Raw genomic sequence first — 9,914 nt, 5'->3', positions numbered from 1 at the left:
GTTGTGCGTGTCGCTGTCTGTGATTGGCACATGCATGCACGCATACATGCGCGCTCTTTGTTTTGCCTATGTGTGTGTGCATGTACACGTACAAGTCTTTTTTTTTTTCTTCCTCTTTTGAACAGAGAGCAGAGCTTTATTGTTTGTTTCGCCTTTTGGAAGAAGGGGGCAGTGTCTGGATCTGACAAAAATAGGCAAATAATTTATTTATTTATTTAAACTTTTAATCCAGATTCCTGTGGGATGTTTGGATCAGAGACATCCATTTTAATGAGCTGACAGCAAAAAAACAAAACATTTCACGTTTAATTTATCGACCGTGTTGTTTTTAATTGTGATATGACCTCACTTCCGGTCAGACTCCACCGTGTCCGCAGATTGAACGGGACTCGGGCGGTTCCGGGGCCTCGCGCGTCTGATAATCCCGACGTCACTTCCGGTGATGTATCCGTGAAGACCCGTATGCAGTTTGAATCCTTAATATTACATCGTGTGTGTGTGTGTGTGTGTGTGTGTGTGTATAATTTATATATATATAAAAAAACGATTCCTTTATTTTGCTCTTTCCAAATCGGGGATCTTTTCGACTTCAAAGAAGCTTCCGATTTTCAAAATAAGAAAAAAACTCCCTTAATCGAAATATTAATTTAGTTACTATGTCTTCTATAACTATTACTATTTAGTTAGTATGTCCGGTGCCCACCCCCCTTCGTGTGTGTGTTTGTGTGTGTATGTGTGTGTGTGTGCGTCCCCGCTCCCTGACCAGAAGCAGATGTGGTTCTGACGCTGCTGAGCAAACACACACACACACATATACCCAAACACACACACACGCACACGCACGCTCACAGGTGCAGCGGTTCCCCCCTCGACAACAATTAGCCGGTTGTGTGATCCTGATCCCGGTTCTCCGTCGGCGCGCAGAGGCCCGGAACCGGATCAAGATGGTTTGTGAACCCCCAAAAAAAGAGGGAAATACGGAGAGAGAGAGAGAGAGAGAGAGAGAGAGAGAGAGAGATCCCGAGCAGCTAAATAAACAATGTAAGCAGATTAAGAAGCTCTGACGGTCGATTGAATCTCGCGAGGAGGTCCGAGACTTTCCGTAACCTCGGATCATCCTCAGTCTTTCTTCTCCTCTTTTTCTTTTTCCTTCCAAACCAGCGGGAGAGGAAGATCTAAGAGGAGGAGGAGGAGGAGGAGAAACCCGGGGTTCCACTTTAGAGATTAGGAGGTGGTTCGGGATTACTGATTAAAAAAATATTTCTTTATTTTTTCAAATATATTTTTTTAACTTGAAAATTAGTTTTAACTTGTAAATTAAATTTTAAAAATAATAATAATGATAATAATTTTTTTAATTTATAAATCCACGTGGGATTTTTAATCCTGGCCCTTTGAAAAGCCTTCAATCCAGCGCAAGGGAGGAAAACTGTCAAGTGCGTTTCGCAAATACGTACTCCGGTAGTTTTGTTGAAGAAAATCGGATGGATTAAACGACATTTCTCTCAGATTAAATCTGAGACGCTTTGGCTGTTGTTATTTATTACAAAATAATTGTGATTTATTATTGATATTGTTATAATTATATTACGAATTATTGTTCCTCGGGGATTCGGGAACGTCAGTTGATAATTCACATCACTTGTGAATTCCTCTTCGTTTTAATCTGTAAATCTGACCAAACTTCCCCCGTTTGTTTATTTTACTGTAGAATTATGCGAAGAGCATTTATTTTTCCTAGGATATCATTTTAACCTTTAATCGGTGGTTGAAAAACATTAATTACAAACTCTCTCTATATATATATCACAAATATATAAAACCATTAATAGTCTGTTTATAAATAAACCAGTTCCGTTCCTGAATTTATTTCTGTCTTTTTTCCAATAATTAAATTAACTGCTTTCTAATAGATAACGATAATTCCGGATCAGACAAGAAACGTCCTTGTCAAATCTCGCGAGACTGTAAGGGTCTCTACCCTAAAGGTGTGTGTGTGGTGGGGTAGGGGGGCGCGTACACACTCACACACTCACACACAGACACTCACACACACACACACACACACGCACACCTACACTTCTAAACGTGTGTGTGGACAGTCCTCCTCGCCTGGGGTCAACAGACTTCTTTTAGATATCGTTGAAGTCCAGCCGAATTCAGTCAGTACACGCGTGACGGAGTCCACGCGTGTCGAGCCGTTTTCCCTGCGTGATTCGGACGGAATTTAAAAAACATAAAACACTTTAAAAAAAAAGATCCCTCCGCCAGGTGTCTCCAGGTGTGTGTGTTTTTTTTTAATCCACGCAGGTTTGGAGAAGCATCCTGCGGCTTCGGGCCTTCGAAGGATTAAAAAAAAAAACACGCGTGGAAAGTGGATTCAGAGGCTTAGAAAATGAAAAGTCCCCTCTGACTTCTAAGTGGATCTCTAATCCCAGCTCGTTAAATAAACACCGGATTTGCAGCGTTTCCCACTTTATAATCCCGTCAGGACCGACTTCTATTTTTAATTCTGGAGCATCAGTGTGTGAGCAGCTGCTGCAGGTGGAGCCGGTTTAGACCTGCTCGCCACGCAAGCAGATCCGTGTGTGTGTGTGTGTGTGTGTGTGTGTGTGTCGCCTTGTAATTAATCATCGCAGAAGGAGGAAATAACAAAGAAAAAACAAGCCAAAAATCTGATATAATTTGTTTTGTCTTATATTTTCCTCCTAATCTCATAATTAGAAATGAAACCTCCCGCGGGACTTTTATTTTGATGCGAACAAGAAGTCTTAATGCTGTCTTTATTTTGAAGGGGAAAAAAGCGAAATACCTGAATATTAAAATGTATTTTTTTACGTTATTAACGTTTAAAAAAAGCGCTGATGGGTTTTGATGACTTTTCTGCTTGAGCTCTTGTTTGAAATTTGGTTATTAATGCTAATGAAAAAAATTAAAAGAATATCTATATTTATAATGAAAGGCGAATATCAATACAAACACTCTATATTTATGTTCTTTTATTTTTTGTACAGTAAAAATATTTTTTTTCCTGGTGGCTTATAAAAGTTTAATTAATGAACGACGTTGGTAATAATTTTCAAATTATCGATATTGAACGCGATGTCACCCCGGAAGTGACACGAAGGCCTCGCGCTTCTCTGCGGAGCCCGAGCCTCCATTCGCTCTGATCTTCGCGATCACACGCGTCACGTGACGGGATCAATCACTCAAACGGGGCGCCTCTGATCTCCTCCAGCCACACACTGCGCATGCGTGATTTGATTTTGAATGGGAACGACCGGAGGCCCCGGGAGCGCGCCTACGGGGACGCGCGTATGCTTTCTCACACACACAAACACACACACACAGGAAACAGAAAATAGTGTCAGTTATGAAGGACTGAAGGGTCTGTCAGGTTGGGAAGTTAGTGTGTGTGTGTGTGTGGACGTGACGTGACGTGACGTGGGTGTGTTTTCACGGTCTCTCCAGATCGAAGGACGAAAATCACGTTTGTGACGTCACAAACCGCTCCTCCTTGATTGACAGCAGTTTGACCCTGAGCTCATTTGTTTTGAATGTAAGCAGACATTTTAAGGACTCTGCTGTTGCACTAGTACTCTATGAATAACTCTGACGTGCGTTCAATGTTTTCCGCTTTCTGCATATGCCATTTTTTAAATGTTTATCCCATGTCCTGTCTGTTTTTAATTTGCCCCAATCCAAATTACAATGCTGTTGTACAATAATAGTTCTAATATAGCCATGTTTTCATTATCATTAGCCCCGTGCTAGTAGTAGCAGTAGGTAGGGTGTAGTGTTTGTTATCGCAGTATTCATTATCTTTTCGCCTCATCGCTTCATAAAGGGTATTTTTGAACGACCGACGAATGGTCCAACCGGGAGCTTCGGCTATCGATAAGCCATCGAATTGATGATATTGATCGAGGAGGCGTGGCTATGTGATGTTTATGAGTTGCAAATGTTATCAGTATCATCCGTATGAGATAAGTATTGATATAGCGATGTGTCGAAGTACCTCCTCCGGTAATATCACATAAAAATATCACATCAACACGCTATCTATTTGTCATCTGATTGTTGTAATAATGCAGTCATTCAACGGCTGGACAGATATTTGAGGAGATCAAATGATTTCTGCGTCTTCTTTCATATTGACGAATATTAGTTTATTAGCCCCCTTGCAATCTAGGCTACATATAGGCCTGTATATTTACAATGCCTAACTGCAGTTTCTTTGTGTCCTTAAATGTCACATTATTTTTAATTTCTATCCTCTGACGGAACAGCAAGTGAAGGGTTTTAATCTGCTCCTATTCTCTCACTCTCGCTCTTTATTTATTTTATTTTTATTTTTACTACAAAAACACATGTCAGACGCTTGTTATGTTATTAGAGTCATTTGTCTGCCACTTGTCATACTCTGTGAAACCGACACGACGCTGCGGTGGATAAATATTTTCCTGCTTTTCTTCCTATTTTTTTTTTCTCCTTCCATCACATTGCACTTTTCCTGTGAAATATTTAAAACCCCACATTACCTCTTCAGTTTTGGATATTTTTGCTGTCCAGTTTGTGCAATTTTACTAACCATTTGAGTGATGTTTTGTTTTATTTTTATTTTTATTTTAGAAATGAATAGCATTACATTTTTCCTTTTGTAATTGTATTTTTTTTCTTTTCTACGGTCCCATCAGACCAGTTTATTCAGCAGAATAATCTGGGCCTGCGCACAGCGCGGAGTCCTTAGTACCTATTTATTACATTATGATTTGTAGGGCGTGACGAATCTAAACGTGGCAAACTTCACATTTTCACTGCTGCCTTGAATGCGTGTAATTGCCCCGCATCGCCTGCGTGATTCATGGCGTGACGATGTTAATTACACATTAGCTGCGTAATAAGACGCGAATAACTGTATAATAGCAGAGCAAAAGAGTTGCTGCTGGACGTTTTAGGCGTGTGCGTGCGTGTGCGTGGATGTGTATGTGAGCGGTGTGTGTGTGTGTGGGGGGACGTCATCTAGGAAGTGTTGCATCAAATAAACACCTGACAGTAGCAATAATTCAAGCAGCTGCTGCACAGAAACACACACACACACATACGTTCTCCCTCACACACACACACACACACACACGCCGAAGAGTTCACCCCGTGAAAACACACTCCCGCAGCTGCAAGGGATTTTCTTCTCGGCCGGTTTGTGAAAACGAAGCTCTGTTAGTTTCTTCTGACAAGATTAATATTATTCTCAGTATTATTTTTGAAATTCTAAATTATTATTATTATTGTTATTATTATTATTATTATTATTATTAGCATTATTATTACGGACGAGTTTTGAGCCCCCGGGCTGAGCCGCTGCGATCACGTGTATTTGTTTACTTCCCTGTCAGAGTGCGCTTTTCAAATTAAAAGCTGTTATTAGCATTATTATAATTATTTTCAATTTTGTATCGTAAGGACATTTTATTTTGAAGATCACTTCCAAGCTGCAGGCACAGGGTGAAGATACCCCCTTTTTCCTGAGATGGGTTTCTTTTACACATAACAACAATAATAATCATCAGAATAATAGTAATAGCGATAAGAATAATAATAATAATGAATAATCCGATGAATCCACGTTTTAATGAAACGATTGTTTGCTTTGTAAGGATGCGCCTGCGTGCTCATAAATCACTCCCATTATAATCCAACAGACGGCACTTTTATTTAACAAACAAAATAAAAAATCAAAAATAAAAATTGTAATGCCTTCAAAAAATAGATTAAAAAAATAAAAGACATAAAAAGATTAAAATCAATAAAGGCTACAAAAACAAAAACCAAAAAAAGTTCCCCTCTACGTCTATACAAGGACCGGGACCATAACGGCAGCGTATGAAAAAAAAATAAAATTAAAAAATAATAAAATAAAAAGTGTTCGGTCCTAAAAACAGGCCTGTCCAACACCCCCCCTTCTCGTTCCTACAAAATAAATTACTATAATTAGGCTATAATTTACAGTCTATAGTCATAAAAGCTGGTATTTTTTAATAAACAATTAAATTCTCAAAGTGAGAGGAAGTTTAAAAAAAAACAAACAAACCAAAAAAAAAAGACTTACGTGTGTTTTCCGGTTGTTAGAAAGACACGCACACACACACACACTCTCTCTCTGTCTCTTTCACACACACTCACACACACACACACGCACACACGCATGCACGCACACTGGGTGTCCATCGGCGGTGTGATTTTGGAAAATATCAAATAAAAAATACAGGAAGTATATATTAGAGTGAATTTTGGGATAAAGCTCAGAACTTGCTGCAGTCATAGACGAAGGCTCCGGAGGCCCGGTAGAGGGACTGGCCGGACGGGAAGGCCATCTGACAGCTGTTATTCCCGCTCACCGGGGAGCCGTTGAGGCCGATCCGCTGCGACTCGAACATCTCCCGCACCGCGTGGAAGTTCTGCTGCTGCGCCGGGTAGCCTCCGCCCAGGTGGCCCAAGTCCCCGTACCAGGAGGCCAGGCGGCCCTGGTGCGCCGGGTGGCCGTCCTGCTGCTGGCCCGCCTGGCTCAACCCGCCGTGGCCGAGCGGCGACGACGCGGCCGCCGCAGCCGCAGCCGCCGCGGTGATGCAGTAGTCGGGCAGCGCCTCCTCCACCGTGCTGGCCGGCGGCGCCAGGTGCCCGCCGGTGGCCCGGTCCCCGGCGGCGTACAGGCTCATAGCCTGCATGTTGCAGTGGTAGGTGGCGCCGGCGTTGGCGGACACCAGGTTCTGGCCGCCGCAGGTGGAGGTGCTGTAGGTGGACGTCTGGCCGACCGGGGAGTAGCTGAGCGGCAGCGTCCGCTGGGGCGGCGGCGACAGCTCGGCCTGCGGGGACCCACGCAGCGAGGTCATGATGGTGTCCACGGTGAAGCCCTGGTGGTGCTGGAGGTGCTGCTGCTGGTGCTGCTGCTGTTGTTGTTGTTGTTGTTGTTGTTGCTGGTGGTGGTGGTGGCTCTCCACCGCGTCCATGCTCATGGAGCGGCTGGATGGGAGGCTGCGGGGGCTCCCGGTGGACGCGCTGCTGCTGTCGGGGCTTTCGATCTTGGGCACCGCGCTGAGAGCCGGGGACGCGGCCCGCTGCTGCTGCTGCTGCTGCGGGGGCGGCGGCGGCGGCGGCGGCGGCGGCGGGGTGGCGCTCCCGTTCTCCGTCTTGATATCCTGCACACGCAGCGGCTGGGAGCCGGAACCGGAACCGGAGCCCGCCTGCGCGCCCTGCGGCGTCTCCGACTCCCGGCCCGGGGTGCGCCCCGCGCCGGCGCCCTCCTTACCCGTCCCCCGCTCCCGCTCCTCCTTCTCCCGCTGCGCGTCCTTCTTCTTGAAGCGCCGGCGGCGGCGCAGGAAGCTGCCGTTCTCGAACATGTTGTACGAGTCCGGGTCCAGGGTCCAGTAGCTGCCCTTGCCGGGCTTCTTGTCGTCCCGGGGCACCTTGACGAAGCACTCGTTGAGGGACAGGTTGTGGCGGATGCTGTTCTGCCAGCCCTGCTTGTTGTCCCGGTAGAACGGGAAGCGCTCCATGATGAACTGATAGATCCCGTTCAGGGTGATCTTCTTCTCGGCCGAGTTCTGGATGGCCATGGTGATCAGGGCGATGTACGAGTACGGCGGCTTCACCATGTCCTTGGGTTGATGCGCCGGCGCGTACGGCCCGTACGCCCGGGCCATGCCCGCCGGGTACTGCTCGTGTGCGGCATGCGAGTACACGCTCATGGGTGCGGGCATGCCCGCGTAGCCCCCGCCGGCGCGGTAGTAGCCCTGGTCGCCGCCGATGTACGGCACGACGCCCAGGGAGTTGGGGCTGGAGACGGAGTAGCGCGCCTGCATCCTGCGCCGCCCGACGACAACAAACAACGGCGGAGAGAAGACGGTGCGGGGAACACCACCGGCGACCGCCCTCCCGCCCTCCCCTTCCCCCCGAGCGGAGCCGCGGCGGCTCCTCCCGGTGCCCGGTCGCGGTCGCGCAGTCGGGAGTCGGTTCACGCCACGGCGGAGGAACCGGAGAGGAGTCCGACGGAGGAGTGAGGTCTGAGCGGCGCGGACGGCGGGACGCCCCTCGGTTCCCCCTCTCTCTTCTCTCTCTCTTCTCTCTCTCTCTCACCCACTTTTTTTTTTTTTTTGCGTTTTTCCTCCTCCTTTTTCTCTCGTTTCTCGCTCTCCTTTTCACGCCGAGCGTTTCTTCCTCCCTTGCGGCTGTGCGCGCTGCTCCTCCCCGCACGGCCGCTCCATCTTCCGATTGGAGGAGCGACTGAACCTGCGGACGAGCGGCGGCCCGGGAAAAGCTGGACCCCCCCCCCCTTCTTCTTCTCCTCCCTCTTCTTCTCCTCCCTCTTCTTCTCCTCCTCCTCCTCTTCTTCCTCTCCACCCCCTCCCACCTCAGGGAGGAGGACTGCAGAATGACCCAATTGATTCCTTTTAATAGATGAGTATTACTAGTATCCGCCACCAGCTGTTCTCTATATTATTACTATTATCAATTCATTGTTATTTTATTCATAATCATAAAAATAAACAAACTTTTTTTTTTAATTTTTAATGGTACATTTTATAGTATTATGTAATCAATACGAAACAATGTCAAGGGTTCTTGATGAGAGTTCTAATTATTATCATCAGTTTCATTTCACACATTTTGCATCATTATTGATGGTTATATATATATCTATATATATATACATATGTATAGATATATATATGTATATATATATGATACCATAAAAAACATAATTCTAATACAGTCAAGAGTATAATGATTGATGATGATCATTAATTAAACAATAATAATAGTTGTTGTTTTCACCATTATTCCATTCCAGCAAGTTACAAGTGATATACACTTTATATATGTACATTTTTTTTCATTTAGTTAATACTTTTCCCTTTGTTTGTAACTAACCAAGTTAATAACTCACGTTTGAAGTATCTCGTATGATTCAAAGCTTAAATGTAGATTTTAGATTTAAAAAAAATCACATTTTGACCGTTTGTTTCCCCGGCAGGCCATAATAATCCATGTTTTGATGTAATAGATTAATATTCAAATATATAAAATATGTCCCTTCCGATTCAAACAATCATATAAATGTAGATATATAATCTATACATGTATGATATAATGGGATATGCGTCATATGATTAATGTTATTCCGTACAATTAAACCCCCTGGAGCCCACCATGTTGTTACGTCACCAAACGGCCGAATGCAAACAGGTGATTGGATGAAAAAAAAATCGATAAAATCCGAGTTATGTTTTTCTAAATCTCATTTTTATGTGGAAATTAAATAAATTCGTCCCCCCCCCCCCAAAAAAAAACTCCACTTCCTCGCAGGTCTGACCCGGATCGAGTCCGCGCACACACACACACACACGCACAAACACACACACACACACACACACCTTCATCTTTCTTCTTCATCTTCATCATCATCACCATCTCCTTCTTCAGCTGCTGCTGGAACTCCTGAATAAACACTCAGAGGAAAGCCCCCCCCAAACACACACACACATTCCGCGTGCTGCCGTGCGTGCGTGCCTGCGCAAGTGTGTGTGTGTGTGTCCACACCGGAAGCACCGGAGACCCCACGCAGGGCCGGTGCAGCCGCGGCCTCCGACCAGGGACCTCAGAACTGCCGTGGCGGAGCGGGATTATTGTTTTTAATGCAAATAATTTCATGTTCCTGCTGCTTGTTTTTTTTTGTTTTTTTGTTTGTTTGTTTGTTTTGTTTTGTTGTGTTTGTTTGTAGCTAAAGCGAGGAAAGTGTCTCAAAAACAGCTTTTTGGCCCGGAAAACCCGAATTTTTTTCTATTTTTTTATTTTCTAATCTCGTAGTTTTAAATCATGTGAACTATATGTAGAGTCTTCATTACTTGCATTATTTT

At 44.9% G+C, this 9,914-nt stretch overlaps 1 protein-coding gene across 1 annotated transcript; it reads right to left on the bottom strand.

Annotated features, from left to right (window-relative positions):
* Nucleotides 1–4,401: 4,401 nt before the first annotated feature.
* LOC147237152 (forkhead box C1-A-like) lies at nucleotides 4,402–9,344 on the bottom strand. The gene has a single exon (XM_086144779.1). It carries the CDS (start codon nucleotides 7,857–7,859, stop codon nucleotides 6,303–6,305), a length of 1,557 nt encoding a protein of 518 aa, XP_086000905.1. The 5' UTR covers nucleotides 7,860–9,344; the 3' UTR covers nucleotides 4,402–6,302.
* Nucleotides 9,345–9,914: the final 570 nt, after the last annotated feature.

Source organism: Fistularia commersonii, chromosome 1 (genome assembly GCF_037954325.1).
Source record: "Fistularia commersonii isolate RoL2024-O1a breed Wild chromosome 1, RoL_Fcom_v1.0, whole genome shotgun sequence".
Lineage (NCBI taxonomy): Eukaryota > Metazoa > Chordata > Actinopteri > Syngnathiformes > Fistulariidae > Fistularia > Fistularia commersonii.
The sequence above is the reverse complement of the archived record's forward strand: the minus strand, read 5'-3'. Positions and strand labels throughout refer to the sequence as shown.

What these genes read in the sequence shown, in the direction of transcription:
- LOC147237152 (XM_086144779.1), bottom strand. Translation starts at nt 7,859, where the DNA reads ATGCAGGCGCGCTACTCCGTCTCCAGCCCCAACTCCCTGGGCGTCGTG.